Raw genomic sequence first — 23,826 nt, 5'->3', positions numbered from 1 at the left:
TGGTTTGCGCAAAAGTTATAGTGGGATATTTGTATTAATCATTTTTTTTACTAGTAATGGCGGCGATCAGCGATTTTTATTGTAACTGCGACATTGTGGCAGACACATCGGACATTTTTGACACATTTTTGGGACCATTGTCATTTATACAGTAATCAATGCAATACAAATGCATTGATTCCTGTGTAAATGACACTGGCAGTGAAAGGGTTAACAGGGGGGTGGCAGTGTAGGGGTCAAGTGTTCCTAGGGGCATGTTACTAACTGTGGGGGGGCTGGGCTTTGTGCTAGTGAACACTGATCTCTGCTCCAATCACATGGAGCAGAGATCAGTGTCACTTGTTGCTAGGCAGAACAGGGAGATGCTGTTTACAATGGCATCTCCCCGTTCAGCTGCCCCATGAGACGATCGCGGGTATCCCCAGGGCGATCGAGTCCACAGGACCCGCGACCAGACTCACGGGGGTCCCGACCAGGAAGCGAAGCGCGCCGCTGGCAGCGCGCACGCGATGGCAGGGTGGCATTTAAAATGGACGTACCTGTATGCAATATGCCTGCCCGTGCCATTCTGCCGACGTACATCGGCATATGCCAGTCGGGAACTGGTTAAGTGGTTAAGGTAACCACAGAGGACAAGGGGGCACTCTTTACGTCTAGAGGAAAAGAGATTTAATTTCCAAATATGGAAAGGTTTCCAGAGGTGATTCTGATCAGTTCAGTAGATTGCTTTAACCTCCCTAGCGGTGATCCAGAGTCTGGCTCGGGTTGGGATTTTAGTTCCACAAGCAGTAACCCCGAGCCAGACTCGGGATCGCATCGCTGGATACAGGGAGGACATGGAGAAGTTACTTACCTTGGATCCAGCGATGTCCTCCGCGCTGTGTGATCAAGCTGTCCTCCGCTCGATTCACACAGTGCCCGAATGCCGCCGAGCTCCGTTCCCTGCGACGTTACGGCGCACGGGAGCGGAGATCGGCGCCAAATTCAAAAAAGTAAAAGTACACAAGACACATACACAGTACTGTGATCTTACAGATTACAGTACTGTATAAAAAAAATACACACCCCCTTTGTCCCTAGTGGTCTGTGCAGTGCCCTGCATGCACTTTTATATTATAAATGCTGTTTTATTGGCTGGAATTTGGAGATTGTCCATAGCAACCAGAAATTGTCCCTTTTTCAGTGTTTTAGGATTTGATTACATTATTGAATAATTTTTATTATTATTTATTATATTATAAACTTTATCATACCCGGGATGTCTGCTAGACTCTGGTTTGAACAGATTTAAGAGAGTTATTCCTAAGAATTACAGGACTACAATATAAAACGCCAAATTTCCATGCAAAATTATTGTACTGCTTTCAGCACCTAAAACCAGAATGAATCATACCGCCAGGGAGGTTAAAAAAGGCCTGGATTCTTTCCTAAATGTAAATAATATAACTGGGTTCCAACATTTATAGGTACATTTAATCCAAGGAATATCCAATCGCCTCTCGAGGGATCAGGAAAGATTTTTTTTCCCCTGCTATAATAAATTGGATCATGCTTTCCTGGGGGTTTTGCCTTCCTCTGGATCAACTGTGGGTATAGGATTGTGTATATGGGATTTTATTTCTTATTATTATTAACTAGATGGACTTGTGTCTTTTTTCAACCTGACTAACTATGTAAATATGGCTACACTTGCTGTGGTGACACCGGTGTGGTGGTGATCAGGAATACTGTTTCTGGTTTACAATGGTTTGGTGACCCTAGAGCTGGGGTGGCCGGTGATCGAGACAACAATGCTGGCTTACACTGGTCTGGTGACAATGTAACTAGTATGTTGGTGGTCAAAACACTATGAATATATATATAGGAATAAATTACCGCGCCACCTAAAAAGAATAAGCTGCCAGCACAACAATAAGACTAATTGTAATGGTGTGGATAAATGTGTAGCGCTAAAAATATTTATCATGACAACCTGGAGATGATACCAGGCAGGTAATTATACAATCTAAGACCAAACGTGAATGTACAGAAATGCAGATCTGTGTATAAATGGAAAATAGGCCATCATGAACATGAAGGTTTTTTTTACCTTAAAGTATAAGTAAACACCCCTAACGTTTTCAGCCAAGGAAGCTGCCATCTTTGCCTCTGTTTAATCTACAACTGCCATGATGTTGCACGTGATCAGTTATAACACCAGCCATTGGATGGTTTGACAGTTTGGTTAAGAGCACAACCAATGGCAGTGTTACATTTCCAGCACATGCCGGAAATGAAACTGTTTTATGCATGGGTTTACTACCGCTTTAAAGGGGTTGTAAACACTCATGGTTTTTCACCTTAATGCATTCTATGCATTAAGATGAAAAACCTTTTTTAGTGCTGCAGCCCCCCAGCCCCCCCCCCCATTTTACTTACCTGGACGCGGTTATCCTCTGTCCGGAAACGAGCACACCATCTGTAGCTGGTGTTTCATGTCCCGATTGGATAAATCAATAGCAGCGCAGCCATTGGCTCCCGCTGCTGTCAATCAAATTTAATGATGTGGCACCGGGGGGCAGGGCTGAGTCCTGCATTCTATGTGAATGGGCACAGATGCGGGACTCGGGAGCACACCCACACGGGTGTCCACTAAGGAGAGCACTTCTCCAATGTGGACACTCGATGCAGGGAGGAGCCACCGTGGGACCACAGAAGAGGATGTTCGGGGCCACTCTGTGCAAAGTTTACAACCCCTTTAAGACTTCATGCACACTGGACTCTTTTTTTTACAGCTGCTGTTTTTTGGCTTCAAACGTTTTTTTTTCTGCGGTCAATAAACTCCCCATCATGTTATCCTGTGTGTCCATGCACACATAGGCTGTTGTCAGCAGTTTTTGGCAGAGGCGATTTCTAGATGGAAAAACGCCCCAGAACTATTTGGTTTTGAGAGGAGTTTTTCAGCTGTAAAAAGCTCTAACTCTGAAAAAAGCTTAAAACAGCTTAAAAATGCCCAAAACATTTTATTGGAGTATAGTTTTGCTAAAAAACGCTACAGCTAAAAAAAAAAAAAATCTCCCCAAAAAAAAACGCTCCTACAAAAACGCTGAAAAACTCACTCTACAGCTACAGCTTTCTACAGCTAACGTTACCGGCTTTTTTTATAACTTCCAGTGTACATGAGGCCTAATACAGAGAATGCCTCAACATAAAAAAAACTTTCTTTACAACCACTTTAAAGCGGAGGTCCACCCTAAAATGGACCTTCCGCTCATCGGAACCCTCCCCCCCTCCGGCGCCACAATTGGCACCTTTCAGGGGGGAGGGGGTGCAGTTACCTGGATAATCCAGGTAACTGCATCCACTTCCGGGATAGCTCTCTGCGGAAAGGGGCGTAGATTACGCCCCTTTCCGCAAGTGCCTGTCCCCTTCCGCAAGTGCCCCGCTGCCTGCTGGGAAACACACAGATCCCAGAGGCAGCGGGGACCGTCCTTATTGCGCAGCGCAACTCGCGCATGCGCAGTAGGGAACCAGGAAATGAAGCCGAAAGGCTCCATTTCCTGATTCCCATACCCAAGATGGCGGGGGCAGCACCCGAGTGACGATCTACAGATCGGCTTCGGGTGCCGACATCGCGGGCGCGCTGGACAGGTAAGTGTCACTATTTTAAAAGTCAGCAGCTGCAGTATTTGTAGCTGCTGGCTTTTAAAAAAAAAAAAAAACGCGGAGTCCCGGTGGACTCCCGCTTTAAGTATAAGATGAAAAACATGATTCTCATTAACCCATGTATACATATGGCCACAGTGTGGGAAGTAAATATAAGAATACATTGGTGTGACACGGTCTAACCCAATAGGGCCTAAAATATATTTTTAATTTTAAATATTTGAAATAGATTTCTTCTATCCATAGATTTACAAAACAACATGGCTTGTTATTTTAGGGGGAGAATAGACTCCTCCCAAGGAGGATATATATTATTCCCTAGGGGACTACAATCTCACTGCTTGTCCGAATCATGGTATGTGCTCGGACCTGGCCTGTGTTAGCCCTTGTACACACGGTCAGACATTCCGACAACAAAATCCGTCGGATTTTGTCCGAAACTGGTGTTGCATACACACGGTCGGACAAAGTTGTCGGAAAATCCGAGCGGAATTCTCTACAAACGATCAGACTTTGTCCGATCGGATCATGTTGTCGGAAAATTTTATAGCCCAGCTCTAAAACTTTGTCGGTCGGATTATTATGTAGCCCACACACGGTCGGATTATCCGACAACACGGTCCGATCGGACATTTTCTATCGGAATGTCTGACCATGTGTACAAGGGCTTACAGTTTCCAAAAAAGTTTCCCTGAAGGACTGAGGCCTCTCTGCAAAAGATATTCCTTCCTGTCCCCTATAAGTAACAAGTCGTTTTGTAAATCTATGGAAAGGAGAAATATATTTTAGATATTCAAAAAATAAAATTATGTTTTAGGCCTTAGCCCTTGTACACACGGTCAGACATTCCAACAACCAAATCCGTCGGATTTTGTCCAAAACTGTTGCTTACACAGTCGGACAAAGTTGTCAGAAAATCCGATCGTACTTAACGTGATGGCGTTATTTCGTTAGGACGGGACTACGTTCAGGCTAGTAGCCAATAGCTTTGGTCTAGGAATTTGATCTGAGCATGCGTGGCACTTTGTCCAATCGGAAATCTCTACACATGATCGGACAACACGGTCCTATCGGACATTGTCCATCGGAATGTCCGACCGTGTGTACAAGGGCTAAGTGGGTTAAATGTGTGGTGAGGAGAGTGCGTCAGCCCAAAGTATTGTTACACATTATGTCTACATAATTTCATTCCGACGCAAACATTTGTTGATCACTTTTATTGTTTAAAACAAAATAAAAAAAGAAAATACAGCAACAGTGTTAATCGTAATCTCACTTTCAACTGATCTTTCACAAACAGTTTATACAATAATTTATGTCATAATTATGTCTGCCCAAGAAGACCTTGCAATTCCGTGCCTTAGAATTCAATGCAGGGTTCTTTGCAGAGAAAGGTAAAAAAAAACATACATAAATGCAGCATATAAGAATTCACATAAAAATAAGGAGCATGTTTTCAGTCCAGCCAGAAAAGGTATCTATCTGTGCATATTAATAAATTATCCTTTGCTAAGCTTGGTCACACACCACAGAAAGAGCGAGATGTCACACGGATTTATGAATAAAGAAAGCACCAATGTGTTTGGACTAGGCAGTAACCCAGTCTAAACATGTTCCTAAACTTGGTGTCTGAACTCTAAACACATTCTTAAACTATGCGTTCCAGCTCTGCTGGGAGTCATAGGGTTACAATGATAGAATCATGACTCTGAGTCACAAGAAATCCTATGACTTGAGTTTTTCATGGTACTTATGTGTTTCCAATTACATCTCACAGTGGAAATGTAAGACACAGTCTGGCTTTGAGATGAAAAACAATAGTCGTCTTTTTTTTTTTTTTTTTTTTTTTTTAGTTCCATTTTCTTAGGTTAACCTTTTTGGTTCAAAATAATCCAAAAGGCCAGCAAGAATATATGAGATGTCTAATGCAATATGTTTCACTTATATTTAAAAAGAAAGGGTGTGTTCAAAGGCACCCAGGACAAGGCATTTATTACTAAAGCAGTTTGAATCTGCATAGAATTTGTACCTATAAGGCCACATGCACACTAGATGTTTAGCCCCTGTGCATCCAATCCTGGTATTTTTGTGCGTGAGGCACAAGTGCAGTGTCCAGCCCTGATAATAGCAGCCTGTCAAAGTCCATGGAAACTGGACAGGCTTGAATATTGTACTAAGAGGTACTTACATTTAGGGCCCTATGTGTTCAGTGACGTATATCTGGAATGGAGGTATTCGTCACAGGGCATAGAAGTACATGGCCCTAAATGAGTGTACAGGGCTAAGCCCTGTTTGGCCTCTGCATACTTTAGCCTGCCATAAACTTTGACAGGCTGCAGGCAACAGGGCTGGGTGTTGCGCCTGTGCCCCCGGAGCACACTAAATGCTGGGATTGGACGCACATGGGCTAAACACTCATGTGTATATGGTCTAACTCAGTGCCCAGGAATGAATTGATAACATGCATACATGTGTACCTAATATGTAAACAAATGCTTCCTCCAACACGGTGAGGACTGCATTTTCATAAATATTAAAATAATAATAAAAATACTAGTACAGTACATGTTTTGAAATGTTTGTGAAGCAATTGAGAGAATCATAGCATTGTGTGCAAAACCCCCTCTCAATATAGAAAAAGTTCATGTTACAGTGAACAATGATGTACCATTGGAACACTGAGCTATAGATCAAATCTTTAAAACAACTGTTCGAAATAAAATGATTCATGTTAATGAAATGTGCGGAGAAAAATACCAGCATTGGTATTTTTATAAGTTAAATCCCTTTTCTCCTACACAAAAATAAAATCATTTGAAGTGTGCAAGAGGCAGTGCAAGTAAACAGATGCATACTTTTCTGTCTTGTGCCATACGGGAGGTGCTTCTTTAAAACAAGAAATCTTCTCCATCATGCGCACACACTTTAGTGCAAATTGTGCTGGTCAGTAAAGTACAAGTCCCACGATGCATTGAGTGTATTACTTTTCCTTTGCATCCAGCAGTTCATCTTTCTTACATAGCTCAGGTTGCTATTCCCGGTCCTGTCACAAATGTCCAGATGCCAACAGTAAATTCTTCAGGAGTAATTTCCAAGTTTGGAATGACTTGCCTAATTTAAATAGTACACATAGTGCACATTGCAAAAGTTCTTTCATAAACTGTTCCACTAAAACAGGTTTACTTTCGAAGATGTTCACTCTTTTTATGTTTCATGTAACAGGAATCCACATCACAAGTCTTTCTGCTCACATTAAATGAAGAAAGGCACATATCTAGCACTGTAATGGCAGTGAGGACACCATGATCAGCAATAAGCACCATCACAATTATACAATCCCTCAGTCTTTGGTTAGTCTAGTGTAGGTCATGGAAAATATCATCTCCGTGGAATAGGAGGTCTTAAGGCAACTTTCTGAAAAAAAAAAAAAGGTTCAAAGTCATGGAAATGCTATTGAGTGAATATCTTAAAAGTCATACATTTACCAGGTCCACCTTTGATCTGACTTGCAAGTTTGAATATAAATTGTATTTTTAAATATGATTTTTTTTTAAATGCATCAACCCCTACACACCCACTTGTGTGCAGGTCCTAACCCAGGACACCAAGCATATGGGCTTGTATCACTATAAAAAGGAGTGTGTATCAATATAAAATCCAAAAATATACATATACAATGTAAATCCAAAACATACTGTATATAAAGTCTAATAAAGTGCAAAAACTCTTATGAAAGTGTCCAGTGCTGTAAATACAAAATTCTAAATATAGATCAATAAAATGTCCTGTGAAAAATAGTGTCCATGCAAGGATGATCCTTATTTCTGTGATGTCAATCATCCATTATTTTTCTTCTCCTTGGGATTGGCTTGGTATTGAGTGGATGGTGGAGTGTCAATAGTAAAAGTTCCAAACAGGGATCGGTTGAGTCTGGATAGGGGGTGGCTTCCTGGCTATACATCTCTATGGGTTTTTTTGCTGGTCACATTCGTTTGCCAGCATTATGCATATCGTTCTGGTGCTTTGACATAACTGGTGGTGGAGCACACTTGTGGAGGCGAAGCATGAAAAATAGTGGATGATTAGCATCATGGAAATAAGGACCATCCTTGCACGGGCACTACTTTGCACAGGACAATTTATTGATAAATGATATTTTGAATGTTTTTACTTACAGCAATGGACACTTTCATAGGAGTTTTTGCACTTTATTGGACTTTATATATTTTTTAGAATTTACATTGTATATGTATATTTTTGGATTTTATATTGATACACATTTTTTGTGATGGCGCTGTCCACTTGACTTTTAGTTTGTTTTTGATCACTGTATTATTGATACAGTGATCAAAAACAAACTAAAAGTCAACAGCACTTGCACTATTCACACAAGAAAACCATAGGGAAAAAAAGTTATATTATACTTACCTTTTCCCGACTTTCGTGGTTCAGGCATGATGTCATCCTCCTGCCAATGAGATTTGTACTGTTTCCCCAGAACTCACAATATGCAGCATAGCATTAGGAGTGTCTGTTCAGTGAGATTTGAACAACATTCCCAAGGTCTTGTCGGTAGGAGGATAACATCGCCCTTGCATATGCATTGCCGGCAGAAGTCAGGGTAAAGGGCAAGTATATTACATAACTTTTTCCCCCTACAGGTCTTTTATAAAACTTTTTCGGCTACATTTTAGCAAAAGGGTCCCACTTTAAAAGGAAGCTTAACTATGCACAATTTTTCTTCAAACTGATAACTTAGCTCAAATGCGGTAACAGAAAATCAAAGCATTTGTACTTAGAATGGATACAAATTACAGAAAAAAAGCGAATAAGCAGTTCTATTAAATAAAATAAAAAGAATTACAAACAAAGCAGAGAACAAAAGAAAGCAAAGTAAACAAATAATAAAATCTCCTTACTGTCTAAGGTGCCTACAGACATAAGTGAACATTCTCCCAGTCCAGTAATTTAAGGTGAGATTACGGAAGTCAGCTCAGGAGGAAGAATAGATTTTCCCCCCCAAGAAAAACCAATGCATTCCTTCTCCCTGCTCTATGGCCACAAACAAGTATGTTTTCCTGATGTAAATATACATTTCAGAACAATAGAACAATTCCGTGGCTGGATGGTCCCCTAGGGCCATCCAACATCTAGTGAGCCATCCAACATCTAGCTAACTTTAATAATTATTAGAGACCAGTGCAGAGACTTTTTTTGGAACACAGCCAGTTGTGAGGAAGCCTGAACACAGTATCTTTCAATATTAAAAAAAACAACCATCTATCAGTTTCACTACTTTGTTTGACTTTTCTGAGCCATGTAGACGAAAAGAATTTTCCATGGTAGAATAAACACAATTACATCATGTACGAGTAAAAATAACTCTCATACCAAGTTAACTATACCATCACTGATGGGGGCTGTACACTATGCTGGCATACAGAAGTGTCTGGGAAGGAGCTTTAAACTTGTCACGTCTAACAAAAGTAAGAATGTTTAGCATGGACATGTTACAGAGCCTAGCAGTTTATAAGCTAAAGCAATTAGACATTTATTAGTCTGAACCACATGGCTAAAATGTATGGCTCGGAAGCAAACATTTGTAATCTTTTAAACTGTAGACATTACAAGCATGAAAGAATTATTTTAGTGCCATTATTCTTAAGAATGTACTGTTTTCACTTAAAACTCACATGCATCGGATGAGGGGTAGTTTTCAGAGCTGATGGTTTCAACGGTGGTAACGGAGCAGAGGCAGATGGCTTCTGTTTTAGTTCCTAGAAATACAATAGTGACCTTTAAAACAGCGTTTGGTAACTATGTATCTAACTATGGAATCTACTGTATGTATTATGTGTAAAAGAGTAAGCCTTTCCCTCTCTAAAAAAAAACGGGTATACCTCTAAGGTGAAAAAAAAAGATCTCCAGAAAGGGCCAGATTATTCCCAAATGACCAAACCTTCTTTTATTTGGCCAGACTACCATTAGCAAATTCTCACCAACTGTGGGTGACTAATGTAGATGCTAATCTGCTGACTAGCTAGAAAACACAAATTCTATTAGCACGAATTCTATAATTCTAGAAGCATAAACATTTTAATTTACCTGCACACTATTGACTGATTTTTCTTTAAAAAGAAAAACTGTATATATTCAATATTTTATTTCTATTCGTGCTTTCTTGGGCCAAGGCTGGGCCACTAATTTGACATGAAAACCAAGTAAACGGTAACCTGATATGTATTAGGACCTAAAAGTAGAACTGAAGCCAAAACATTTTTTTCATTTTGGATAGAACATGAGAGGCTTATAACCCCTGTCAGGTTTTTTGCCATCTATATCCCATTGGAGATATTTCCTGTCTTATTGCCACAACAGGGAGTGAGGGGGGAATCCCTGGTAGTCACCAGAGTCACTGGAAATAGTGTCCCCATTGGAAGATTTTTCCTTCATTGTGGTTGTGGTTATCTCCCTTTGTTGTGGTTACCACTCGAAATTCCTTTCACATTCACCGATAATGTCACCAGGAAAAATAGAGGGTGAATATCCCAAACAGGTGTTCTAATCCCTCTCCAATCTCAAATTTAAAAAATGTTTTTCTTTCAGTTGTACTGTAAACATTATGTATTTCATTACCCGACTTATTTATTGTAACCAATCCCTCTCTAATTCCTATATTTATAATTTTAAAATCATGTAGACCAAAATAAAAAACATATGTAACAATACAAGTCTGTATGGAAAAATATTGGTAAATGATAAACCTCATAATATTTTGTAAGGTGTAAGATAATTACCGGTTTGGGTTTCAGCATTGGCAATGGTTTGGTTGGGGGTGTTGGTTTCTAGAAAAAAAAAAAAAGTATAACATTTCAAATACCTACTCCCAGCGGTGCTAATTAGGACAACTGAATAGATGTGCAGACATGTAACTGTTAATGTAAAATTGGCCATACAGGATTCATTTTTTTTTTTTTGGTTCAACCATTGGCTTAAAGGAAATAAATGAGCCGATTCCTCCATCCACACATTTGAGGTGGATGAGGGAATCTTCCCCACTTTGGTATTGTTTTCAGACAATGGTTAGCCTTCCCCGCCATCAGAATACAATGATCAGTGTTGCCGGCTATAGCCAGTGGCACTGATTGTTTGGGAAAAACTTAAGAGGCTAGTTGTACACAAGTTGATCAACAGATCAACTGTGTACAACCAGCCTGCCCATACATTGATCAAAATTTATCAGGTCAATGCTGGACCAGCCGAATTTTGATCCACGTATGGCTGGCATAACTCTTCTCACTTGCAGTCATGCTTTAATAAAGTCATAGACCTTAAACTCTGATTGTGCTGTTGACTGCAGAAATATCTCTTATGTTAAGTTGCAATTCTATTATTATTTTTGAATTGTCTGAACACATATTTGTGCCAGTGGAGAAGATTAGACAGCCAACGGGAGCCACAGTCTGAAATCTTGTATTTGGGCAAGAAAGTCCATCTCAGACAACTATTTGTTGAATCATGACTGGCTAGTGTCTGCTGCTAACCAAAAACAAGACAAATGTCATTAAACCTACTAAATTCAGATAACAGATATATGATGCCTGTGAGAATTGTAAGTTAGTATGTGTATGTACTGGGCTTCATACAAAGCATCTGCTAAAAGAGAAGCAATATTACAATATCACTAACCGGTGGTTTGGCTGGTGGTAATACAGCTCCGCCAGGAGGTCCAGGTGGGACTACTGGAGGTTTTGTCACCTGAAAAGGCAATAGAAAATAATCAGATTCTAATGTGCTTTTACAATCCTTGTTAGTACACATTATTGTAAAATATTTGTGTTGTTAAAAATGTAAACAAAAAACTGGAAGCAAATTTTGGTAACCACTGCTCAATTAATGCATCAGCAGTGATGCGGGAATTCTTCCTGCTGAGCCATTGTCTTCTCCCGTTGGGGGGAAGTGTTTATTGCCGGCAGCTACAGCAGGCACTAGAGATAATCACAGGAAAAACTCAGCATGCTGGTTGTGCCCACGTTGATCCATTGATTAACTTGGTACATTCAGTCTGCCCATACACTGTTTGAATCTCGGCTGGTACAGCAGGAATTTGATTCCAACTGTGTATGGCCTGCCTTAAGCTGACCATTGTGTTTTCATGCAAACAGTCACAGGAAGGTAATTTGTCAGAACATTTTATAATGCTATCAGGGGCTATACAAATTTCATATGAAAGCTCTTAGAAATTTTGTTCATTTGTCGTTGCAATGATGCAAATTTAAACATTCCATTTAGGGATAGATGGAAGTGAATACAATTCCAAATATTAATCATATGTATAGCAAGAACGTTTTCAATCAGATAAGAAATTAGAAAAATGTTCCATTCTTCTTTCATTTCCCTCATTCCTGTAGTCAAAAAGATTGATGATTTGACCACACCTTCCATTAGAAAATCAAACTTTTTTAAAACCATGGTTTTAGAACTAAATTGTAGCAGTATATGGCCTAGCATTAAAAAAAGAGTTAAAGTGTCCAATAATATCTGCATTGCTGTGTCTTCCAGCTAGCAATGGTGCCCTTTATATCTTGTATGAGCGTCAATGAGAAGGGAAATGACAAAAAATATCCCTGACATGGCCACAGACAGAAACAAACAGCTCTGGAAACGTTTGTAAGAGGTATTGAATTTTCATCCCCAATATCAGTAAAGGTTGATCTAGTGTATAAAGGTCCGGTAATGTTTCCTTTTCGGTTGCCCTATATTGGGAGACCCTGGGGTTTACAATTCCCCCCAATAAAGTCTAATCAGAGTGCCCAATCAATGGTCAACAATTTCACATAAATGTTTGATTCATATTGGGGTGATGTTAAACCACCAACACATTTTCGAATTTGCATGTTCATGATATTTTAGGACTCAGTTTAGATTAGACAAGATAACAGTTGTGGCTCATTGTGGTAGCATTAAAACCTGACAGACATTTTAACTCTTCCCCACCACTATTGAAAACTAACAAGAAAACATTTGGTTGGAGTTTGGCTTTGACACCTCTTTATTATCATGCTAACATACAAAAACAATAAACAAATAGGAGCACAATAGTGAAGGAAGTTCCATTCTTATCTTTGACAATCTGGTAAAAGGGGATCTGATGGAACTTTAAGGTATGTAAACACTTTCCGGCAGAAGTATGAGCCGCATCGTTAACTGGGGCTATGAACAAATGCGTTTTAAGTAAAAGAAAAGTTACCTGAGGGGATCTGGGGACAGATATAGGTACTCTTGGTTGGGAAGTCGAGATAAATGAAGGGGTCTGTTAATGCAAAAACAAAACATTTGTCAAATACACAGCCACTGAAAAACAAAAAATGTCCTTTACATAAACCCAAAGTAAACAATTAATGAGATGGGATTTGACACCTTAACTAGACAAGAAAGCAAATGGCTAATTGCTTTACCTGCCAGCTAATGTGTTTACAAATAAAAAATCACTGACATTTCCTATTTTATTAGACATGGCTAAACTAATTAACTAACCTTTTTTTTGGTTTGACTAGAGTTAAGTTGATCATACACTAGTGGAATTTCAGCTGCAAATTTTTGGAGCATTCAATTATCTAATAGTTTGGCAAGGTCAAATTGATGACTGTTTTCATCCACAGCTATGAGAAAATTCAAAGAAGCATTTTGTCATTGAATGGACAAAATCCTGAATGTGATATTTCTTCAGGAAAAATCTGCCATATTGGCAGGGCCATCTTAATGCAGGGGTCTCCAGGTACATGGGGGGGGGGGGGCCCACAATAATCTTGCATTACATCATACTTGCCAACTGTCCCGGATTTGCAGGGACAGTCATGATTTTTACTAAACTGTCCCAATATGGTTGTGTCCTGGAAAGCTTCCCAGAACATATACTGTGCCCCCTTCAGCTCTGGGGAAAATTTATTTGCCAACTGAATCTTCACTTGCAAAGTAAACAGCTTATTTGCCTTTAGTAAATCAACCCCAAAGTTTTTCCATCAATCTCTATATTGTGCAAACATTGCAGCTTCTCAGCTATTTGATCCTTTTTTACTGGTTTAGCCTATACCTCACCTTTTCCGTATCTTCACTGGGAACTATAGTAATAAATGCAGATCGGGAGTCTTGTAAATTAGAGGTGCTTGCGATAAGTTGGGGACGTCCAATCAAGGGACTGGGGGAATCCTTCCTGATGTACAGTTTGTTGCTCATGCTCTCCTGAAACAAAGGGTTTGATAACCCAGAGCCTGACCCGGGTGTAGCCATTCTAGAGAAAAAAAACACAAGAGAATTATAATCCCTGACCTGAGCACTCTCAAACACTACATCTGCAGAAATTGTATTCTTTTCAAATAAATATTACTAATAAGGAGGATGTGCAAACTGGAGAGTTTCCCTTTGGGATTCTGCTCAAATACAGGCAGCTGAAGAACAACAATAATCGCCAACACATGTTCTCTTGTGCAATGTTCTGCAACTCAGATTATACAAACTGCTGCAAGCAAGAATATTCTGTGGTCTTGAATGTTTATGAACTGACTAAGACTTTTCTATATTTATTTTTTTGTCAGTTCTATGCATTTTTCCAGGCAGAACTGAAAGTTCATGCCTGTAGGAAATGTTTTATCCAAATTCCATGCGTTTGTTTTGAATATTCTTCCCATATCTTAAAGCAGATCTCCAAGATAAGCAAATATTGTCTAAATACAAGAGGTACGTGCATTCTTGAATCTTGGTGTGCTTTGTGTTTTAATTGCAATAATCCAGTGTGAAACATTGTCTCTGTGCAGGAACTTCCTGTAATAAAGACCGGTCACTGCTGTTCTCTCACCTTGTGCAGGGTGACTGGTCTTGTATCCACCCCCTCCTGTAGTTTTCTGCAGGCAGCCTGTAGTGGATGGGGCCTGCTAGGCCCATCCCACAGCTCTGCTCTCTGCACAGGCTATATACAGCACAGTGATAATTTTACTGCTGCTTTTACAAGTAATATCTGGATTTATAAAGGTATTTGGTGCACACAAAGTTGAGGCTTCTGAAGACTATATTTAAATGAAAATGTTTGTGCTTGGAGTTCTGCCACTCCTACTAGCTTAGGGGGGTGTATTTTTTTCCATTATCTGTGCCCCTTTCTGATGATCATGTGCTGGTCAGAGCAGATGGAATATTTTGTTCAGTTTCGGGTGCATGCCCATTCAGCTCTGCTTACATGTTCTTCTGCCTTGGCTCAAGTCCCGGCTAGCTGCCTGCCTGCTTATCTCCTTGCCTTTCGTGGTGGAGTGCTCTTCCTCTGCTCCCCACCCAGTAGTAGCCGGGGCCTGGAGAGTAAGACTTGACACTCTGTGAGGCGGGCGGCGGTGACGATGGGCAGAGAGTGGCTGATTGGCGCCATTACCAGTAAAAAAAAAAAATGTCCCCGATTTCATTTAAAAAATCTGGTCACCTTAGCTTAAGAGCCATTTCACACTGGGACGACTTGTCTAATATGAGTGACTTAAGTCACTCCGACTTAGAAACAGGCTCCTGTACTACCTTGGGGGTGACTTGCATTGACTTCTATATAGAAGTCATTTTGCAAGTCACCGCTGCTGTCGTGTGCAGGTTGCCTGAGGCAGGCTCGCTGAAAGTCTTGCTGCCTCAGTGTGAACCGGCTCTTAAGGTTTCTATACATTGGATACATTAAATCACAATAATACTGTTAATTTTGAAAACTGAAATAAACAGCATAAGAAGTCCAGCAGTTGTTAACGTGACTTTTTCAATGCTGACAAGTACATATTACCACCAGTTTCATTTTTTTGTGCATTGGAGGGAGAACACAACTGTAGAAAACCACACCGACCATGAAGCAGGAAATGATCCTAACACAGCTGTAGGAAGTGGCCAGAGAGTGCAGCGGTTGTGGTCCACTGCAGATAATGATGAAACACCATACAAATTCATCTCTAATCTCTTAAAAATATCTGTGCACAGCACAGTAAAGCCTTCTCCTGGTCTAATAGAACAAGAGATTTTACAAGTACTCCACACATAAAGCTGCCAAACTTTGTGAGAACCTTCCTCTCTAACTGCTCTGCAATAATACTACGCTAATTCAAATGACCTGGAATAGCAATTTGACTATTCCATGGTAGCTGCCTCTCAAAAACAAGCAGTTACTACATTTCCTTTCCTGAATAACAATAGTGAATTACTTCAAACTAAGCCTCAGTTCACATTATGAACAGCATGTCAATTGCACAGGCATCACACTGCATTCCAGTTAAATTTACATGCGGTGCGGTTTCAGTGTGGTGCGATATTAACCAATTCATTTTGAAAGGGCTCAAATCGCACTGCATCACACCAAAGCCATGCATACAAAAATTTTGGAATTGCACTTCAACCTGATTGCATGGTACATTTATACCATGTGATCTCATGCAGGCAAACGCACTGCATGTGCGACCTGTCTTTGGGGTGTCATTAAGATTGCACTGACACCCGTTGCGGATCGCAAGGGCAGTGCAATTTGAATGCGGTGTGGCAAATTTGCACGGATCGTAGGGTTGACAGTTACAGGTGCTGGCACTGGTAACATCTACATAGCAGGTGAGGTTGAAAAAAGAAACAAGTCCATCAAGTCCAACCTATGTGTGTGATTATATGTCAGTATTAGATTGTATATCCCTGTATGTTGTGATCATTCAGGTGCTTATCTAATAGTTTTTTGAAACTATCGATGTCCTCTCTATGAGACCACTGCCTGTGAAAGGGAATTCCACATCCTTGCTGCTCTTACAGTAAAGAACATTTTTAACTTTGTTGGTTGCAGGACTTGGGAAAGGTAACAAATTCCCACAGAACATTAAAGACTAGTTTAGGTTGCAAAAAAACAAACATATATGCAATATAAGGACATATACTAAGAGCAAACAAAGCAACTTAAGGACTCATACTTCTGGCAATTGTCTAATAGAGTATGATTTTGTATATTGTAATCAATAAATTGTCATAAAGCAGCAACATAAAAAGGCAGTATGTCCTCAACCCCACAATCCTGTCGTTCTTTTAATAGTTCTTATTGGAACATAAATACTTTAGAGCAGCTGAATGTCCTTGATTTGCATTTAAATTGCAATCGAATTCTTATCTTGTATGCAGCTCTCAGAATACCAATTAAAGGAAATATCAAGAAAATAAAACTGCCAAAATATTCATACTGTATAAATAAAGGGCCCTCTACCACACATTTCTTGGGGACAACAAAATAACTCCCATTTGGACATCTATTTTAAATTTCACCAAGACATATATCAAATCTTGACAAAGCTTTCACCTTTTCTGTGGAAATTTCCTTTGTCTCCTTCTGTAGTAGAACATTGCTCCAGCAACTATTACCGCAAAAACACAAACTGCGACTAGAATTCCAACAATGAGAAGTCCTCTATTCTGATCTGTAGAAAAAAAAAAGAAGAAAGTGACTATGTCTTTTGTTTCTTAGCAGAGAATGAGGGCAAGCCAGTATCACAGAGATAAGACAAATGTCAGAGTGTTTTACGGATTGCTACCTGCAGAGTTTTCTGTAAATTTGTGGTCACAGTATGGTGGTGCCCAACCAGGGTCACAATGACACTGTCGCTTATGGTTACAGACCTATAAAAAAACAAAACAAAAAAAAAACACACACATTTGAGATTTTCAGGTTTATTATTGTGGTGCATAATTCAGTTGAATATTACAACATAGTACTACAACGCCATCTCACAAGACTGAAAACATCATTATAATTATCTCCTCACTTTAGAAGCATGTGTAAGGCCTGGACCCTTGAGTACTGTTGAACGAAGCAAGACTAAGCCCTTGTACACACGGTCGGAAATTCTGACCACAAAAGCCGTCTGATTTTTTCAGACGGATTTTGTCTGAAACTGGTGTTGCATACACGCGGTCGGACAAAGTTGTCGAAAAATCCAATTGTTCAGAACGTGATGACGTTTGTTCATTCTGACGGGACATCGTTCAGCCTAGTAGCCAATAGCTTTGTTCTCGTACTTTGACCTGAGCATGCATGGCAGCTTGGCCGATTGGAATTCTCTACAAACATTCAGAAAAAGTCTGATCGGGTTTTGTTGTCGGAAAATTTGAGATTCTGCTCTCAAATTTTTTCCGTCGGAATTACGGAAAAAGTCCGATAGAGCCCACACATGATCGGATTTTCTCGCAATATAATCAGATCTAACCGTTTCCGTCGGAATTTCCGACCGTGTGTACAAGGGTTTAGGCCAATTTCACACTGGGGCATTGCGGGCGCTGGCAGCCGAAAAAGGGTTAAAACCGACCGCAGAGCGCCCGTTGCAGCACCGCTTTGCAGGTGGGTTTGCAGGGCTGCCCCACTGTTTTCTATGGGAAGGGGCGCTTTAGGAGCGGTAAATACACCGCTCCTACAGCTCTCCAAAGATGCGGCTTGCAGGACTTTTTTGACCGTCCTGCAAGCGCACCGCTCCAGTGTGAAAGCCCTGTTTCAGAGCGCTTTGCAGGTGCTATTTTTAGCGCTGTAGTGCCTGCAAAGCGACCCAGTGTGAAAGGGGCCTAACTGGGAGAGAGTCCAAAGATCCACTCAAGGACTACGCATGCAACATTAAATGCTTCAGTTCCTACCTAACCCTTGTGGAATAGGGAATTTACTTTTTACTTTAGCAAAAACTTTGTCATTTTTGGGAAAGGCAAGCCTTTCTTTTGGCAATATTGCCAAATATTTTTTTATTTTCTATGCATTTGAAAGGCAAAAAAATTGACCTGCACAGGTGTTCCATACACCTTCCTGCAGGCAGTCTCATTGATATCTATAGGGACACAGTAGCCGCACAATCATAAACACTGCTCCCAATCTTTGCAGATGCAGGTGAATAGCCCCAAAACACAGACAGAGTGCATTCAGGACCAAGCAGCTGCACACCCGCAAATGTCAAATTGGGAGCAGTGGCTGTGTCCGTGCAGCCAATGCGTCCCAATAGAAATCAATGGGACTGCCTGCATGGGGATGCATTGAACATTTGTGCATCCCTGTGTAAACATAGCCCTACCATGGTGTATGCATTGATACGCCCCTACAGCAATGTTATTTTAAAATAAAGGCCTTTTACAATTTTGCTAAATTTTATTCATTGTGACACAAGGAAAACAAATAAAAAAGTTTATAAGTAGAAATTAGCAAGAATAATAATAATAAATGGTGAAAAGGAAGAAGATACATTAGAACTGATTAGGGTTACCCAAGGTTTACCATAGGGGTTAAATAGAAACATACACAGAAGTTAAATGGAATATATTTACACACCCCTCTGTTGTTGCACTTTGCAGAGCAGTTCTTGTCTCCATACACGGACAAATTCTGGCATTCACCTTCAAAGCAGACCTACGACAAAAGAATACTAACTGTTGGTGAGTTGTTAACTACACTTGAGATATATATATGGCACTTTCCTAGATCAATAATATTAAAACTATTACATTCAAAGTCATAAATTAAAATCATAATTGTAGATAAATTACAACTTGAATGTGTGCTTGGTTTGTAGAAAGAATTAAATTTGCACATATATATAATATATCAAAGCTGCTCCTTCTGATAATTAAACCAATCACAAATTCAAAATTAAATAGTTACATAGTAGGTGAGGTTGAAAAAAGACACAAATCCATCAAGTCCAACCTATGTGTGTGATTATATGTCAGTATTACATTGTATATCCCTGTATCTTGCGGTCGTTCAGGTGCTTATCTAATAGTTTCTTAAAACTATTGATGCTCCCCGCTGAAACCACCACCTGTGGAAGTGAATTCCACATCCTTGCCGCTCTTACAGTAAAGAATCCTCCACGAAGTTTAATGTTAAACCACTTTTCTTCTAAGTTTAATGAGTGGCCACGTGTCTTATTAAACTCCCTTCCGCGGAAAAGTTTTATCCCTATTGTGGGGTCACCAGTATGGCATTTGTAATTTGTAAATTGTAATGTATTTATCATTATGGTTTGAATTTATGACTTTCCTAGATCAGTAAGAGCACTGAATGCTAGAAGTGTTAAACATCTTACCATTCCCATGCCACACTTTGTGCCAGTTGGCACCATTCCAGGGTCAGCTGTTACTCCACTTTCCTGATCAGACAGTTCAGCCACTTTACACTCCTGTCCACCATGTAATTTTATCACATACTTGTTGTTAGTTATAGGGAATTCTGCTCCCCTTACACAGTGTATTCGACCACATTTGACATCCCTGTAAAATAACAATGGCAACTGTATTATTCATTACTCTTGCTCATCGCTTTTGCACATACATCAAAAACACACACACACCTGCACACTTATGCCCTGTACACATGGTCGGACTTTCCAACAGAAAATGTGCGATCAGACTGTGTTGTTGGAAATTCCGATCCTGCGTGGGCTCCATCTGACTTTTTTGAAATTCCGATCGTGTGTATACAATTCCAACGCACAAAGTGCCACGCATGCTCAGAATAAATTACGAAACAAAAGCTATTGGCTACTGGCCTCTTTATAGTCCTAGTGTATGTGTTGTACGTCACCTCGTTCTGAACGGTTGGGTTTTCTGACAACTTTGTGCGACCGTGTGTATGCAAGACAAGTTTGGGCTTAAAATTCGTCAGAAAAAATCCGCTGGATTTTGTTGTCAGAATGTCCAACCGTGTGTACAGGGCATTAGAGCAAATAATGGTAGTTTTACTAGTACATGAATTCATATTTCACTACTGTGCGGTCCTAAATATTAGAAAAACTGTTAAAATGTTATATCAGTTAGCGGCAATGGCTCCTTAGTCACAACTACTATCACAAGATATGTAGGATCTCTGTTTTTCCTGTATCTTATAAAGGATAATACACTGTATACTCACTTTGTTTTACAGCTACTGTATCCATTCTCTGTCTTTTTGCAATGCAAGTGCTTATTGCCATGAACATTGCTCCTGAAGCAGTCATCAGGTGCAACCTGAGCATCTGGAAGAAAATATTGCCTTGTCAGTTAAACTGTTTATTACTGGAAGGTCATACAAACTTTGAATGTCATGGGCCCAGGAACTGATCCATTAAAATTCTGGTATCATGTACACAGTCATGGATCAGAAAAAGATCGTAGAATTCAGCCAAAGTCTGGATTTATCAGCATACTTAAAGTACATTTTCACCATGCTCCTGGGTCCATCCAGCCATGCTGAAAGCAAACAGCTAAGCCCCAGTGACAATGTCACCCTATATAAGATGCATATTGAGTACAAATATGTAATAAAATATCACACAATGTAATGCAAAAGTACATGATTCCAAAACATTTAGTTAACAAGGTTTTATTTTACAGACTATGGTGCATTGCTTTTTTGCTCATGAGATAAAGGTCTATATGTTTATATTGTCCTTTATATGTATATTATATGTACAGCTGTATGTATATTATATGTACAGCTTTTTATTACAAAACCAGTACTGAAGCCCATATACTAGGACACCAGGATGAAAGATTTGCTAGGTATTCTCTCAGTACATATGTCTTTTATAAGCTAGTGATCATACCTGATCCCCAGAGAGTCTTACAGTGCTGACCAAGGGATGGACATAGTCCATTATAACAGTAACCATTGCCGGAAGAACAAGAAATCCCATTCTCCTGAAAGGCATCCTCCGGACATTGAGCAGAATTTCCTGTGCAATATTCTGGTAGATCACACTCTCCCTTTCTCTTGCGGCACATTTCCCCAACTGGACGAATCTGACAAAAAGCAGCAGTGAGAATCATTTACATGCCCTATCAAATGTCAAGGAAACATAAATTTTGCAGAAGAAATCATACTAATAATTTAACAATGATCCAATAAAACATTATATTAGCTTGAAATATGTACCTTGCACTGCCGACAACACTCTCCTTGTGCACACTCTGCTCCCTCTTTCAGTTTGCATGTTGTGGCATTACAGCATGGGTTAGTACATTCCTGTAAATTCAAACAAAATAATAATGCATTAATATATTATTTTCTTTAGCATAGTAAAGTGGATTTACCAAAGGATGTGAGAAATCCCTGATTAGGTATTTCATCTGCACATGATTGGATAATGGGAACCTTTTATTGTGTAAACATACTCAAATCCTTAAGTAAAAACAGCTTCATTGAGTTTACACAAACTCTCTTAGGCCTTGTACACACGGTCGGACATTCCGACAACAAAATCCGTTAGATTTTGTCCGAAACTGGTGTTGCATACACACGGTCGGACAAAGTTGTTGGAAAATCCGATAGTTTGTAACGTGATGACGTTTTTTAGTTACGACGGGACTACGTTCAGGCTAGCAGCCAATAGCTTTGGTCTAAGAATTTGATCTGAGCATGCGTGGCACTTTGTCCGATCGGAATTCTCTACAAACGATCGGACAAAGTCCGATCGGATCATGTTCTTGGAAAATTTTATATCCAGCTCTCAAACTTTGTTGGTCGGACATTCCGACGGAAAAAGTCCGATGAAGCCCACACACGGTCGGATTATCCAACAACACTGTCCGATCGGACATTTTCTGTCGGAATGTCCGACCGTGTGTAGATCCTGTTCCTTTAAAGCATGAACAACAGCGCAGTGCTTGTGCTGTGTTATTTGGCCCTTTCTATCACCTGAAATACCTGGCTGATCCTGCCTGGATCTGCCCCCCCCCCCCTGTAAACTGACCACGGATCATCATAGCTGCTGAGTCCTGACACAGTGGTCAGTTTACGTGCCTCCATCATCTACAACTCTCCTCTGTCCTCCTCTCCCCCCTCCCTCCCTGCCTGTCAGCTTCAATTGCTCCCCGGCCCTCATTTCCTGCTGCTATCATAACTTAGTGCACATGCTACAATCCCCTCTGTTATAATGATTTGCCCCAGTGTATGTGTTTTGTAAAAAATACGGCACTATATATCTTATTTTATAGTGCCGCTCAGCGCTCACGTAACCGGTCGCCTCTCCTCTCCTGGCAGATATCAGCAGGGGATTCTTGACCTCACCCACTTTGTTGTCAGATCAAGAGAGAGAAGAGAGGTGGCCGGTCACCTGAGTGCCGAGTGGCGCTATAAAATAAGGTATATAGCGGCATATTTTTTACAAAAAAAATACGCTGGGGCAAATCATTTATTTTAACAGAGGGGATTGTAGCACGAACACTAAGTGGCTTAACAACCACTTTAATTTGTGGTATGAAGTAACATTTCTCATTCTTCAGGTAACTATGAATATGAAACAAAAGTATCAAATTTGCTAATTTTCAGTTTTCCTTGGATGGTCTGTAACACAAGATCCAACATCAGTACGTTCTCTCTACACACAATGGACCTCAGCTGATTACTTTCCCAAGTGATAATTTTGCTATCCATGTCATAATAGAGATATTTTCTAGAATGTCCAAAGTGTCTCTCTTTGTTTAAAGTGGAACTTCACTCTCTCAATCAATATTGACTTGTTTAAACTTTTTGTTACTTCCCGGTTTCCAGGCCTAGGAAAATTGTGCCATGCATCCCAGAGGTCTTCAGGAGAGCAGGATGGGTTGTGTCAGCTAAGTACACCCTCCTGCCTGCGTACCCAAGCTAAGGGCAGATGGATTCCAGGAAGTAAATGCTACATGAATTGTCAGTTCTTACACAAGATAGCCACAACCATTTTTTTTTCAAAGTGATTTCTAAGCAAAATGAAGCCTGGAGGCATGGATAGATGGGTGAGTTTGCTTTGAATTCTATATAGAAAAACTTTCTCTACTGCAGGATCCTCCCAACCCTGCCACCCCACCACCTTATTTTTACCAAATCTGATCCCACCAAGCAACATGCTTGAGAGCAGTGTGTCTCACCACTGTCTCCCTCCTCATTGGGCAGATTGATAGCAGCGAAAGCCATTGAATCCCACTCCTATCACTTAAATCCAGTGATGAGTCCTGCTGTCTATATCAATGGATGCAGCAGCGGGGCTCAGGAGCGACCGTGCATGAGTTTCCCATTGGGGGCACCAGCAAGAGAGGAGGAGCCAGGGGCGCCAGCGGGGGGGGACCCAAGAAGAGAAGGATTGGGGCTGATGTGGGCAATTCTATTGCACAGAGCAGGTAAGTATAGACATAGTTGTTTAAAAAAAAAAAAAAAAA

At 40.3% G+C, this 23,826-nt stretch overlaps 1 protein-coding gene and 1 long non-coding RNA gene across 2 annotated transcripts in view; one reads left to right on the top strand and one right to left on the bottom strand.

Annotated features, from left to right (window-relative positions):
- The window catches only part of LOC143930507 (uncharacterized), a 35,041-nt gene that overhangs the window by 2,680 nt on the left and 8,535 nt on the right, over nucleotides 1-23,826 (top strand). Inside the window, exons 2-3 of the long non-coding RNA XR_013262785.1 lie at nucleotides 19,009-19,089; nucleotides 23,186-23,406. This is a non-coding gene — a long non-coding RNA (uncharacterized LOC143930507). The remainder of the gene's footprint in view (nucleotides 1-19,008; nucleotides 19,090-23,185; nucleotides 23,407-23,826) is intronic.
- The window catches only part of ADAM8 (ADAM metallopeptidase domain 8), a 48,635-nt gene continuing 29,656 nt past the window's right edge, over nucleotides 4,848-23,826 (bottom strand). Inside the window, exons 13-25 of the mRNA XM_077454862.1 lie at nucleotides 21,569-21,658; nucleotides 21,240-21,435; nucleotides 20,567-20,669; nucleotides 19,743-19,926; nucleotides 18,986-19,063; nucleotides 17,217-17,301; nucleotides 16,985-17,102; nucleotides 13,744-13,936; nucleotides 12,896-12,958; nucleotides 11,335-11,403; nucleotides 10,443-10,490; nucleotides 9,339-9,422; nucleotides 4,848-7,059 (exon numbers count right to left, since the gene is read on the bottom strand). Of these exons, the coding sequence (XP_077310988.1) occupies nucleotides 7,024-7,059; nucleotides 9,339-9,422; nucleotides 10,443-10,490; nucleotides 11,335-11,403; nucleotides 12,896-12,958; nucleotides 13,744-13,936; nucleotides 16,985-17,102; nucleotides 17,217-17,301; nucleotides 18,986-19,063; nucleotides 19,743-19,926; nucleotides 20,567-20,669; nucleotides 21,240-21,435; nucleotides 21,569-21,658 (1,347 nt within the window). The 3' untranslated portion in view covers nucleotides 4,848-7,023. The remainder of the gene's footprint in view (nucleotides 7,060-9,338; nucleotides 9,423-10,442; nucleotides 10,491-11,334; nucleotides 11,404-12,895; nucleotides 12,959-13,743; nucleotides 13,937-16,984; nucleotides 17,103-17,216; nucleotides 17,302-18,985; nucleotides 19,064-19,742; nucleotides 19,927-20,566; nucleotides 20,670-21,239; nucleotides 21,436-21,568; nucleotides 21,659-23,826) is intronic.

Source organism: Lithobates pipiens, unplaced genomic scaffold (genome assembly GCF_037356315.1).
Source record: "Lithobates pipiens isolate NorthernLeopardFrog02 unplaced genomic scaffold, aLitPip1_a1.2 Scaffold_25, whole genome shotgun sequence".
Classification (NCBI taxonomy): Eukaryota; Metazoa; Chordata; class Amphibia; order Anura; family Ranidae; genus Lithobates; species Lithobates pipiens.
The sequence above is the reverse complement of the archived record's forward strand: the minus strand, read 5'-3'. Positions and strand labels throughout refer to the sequence as shown.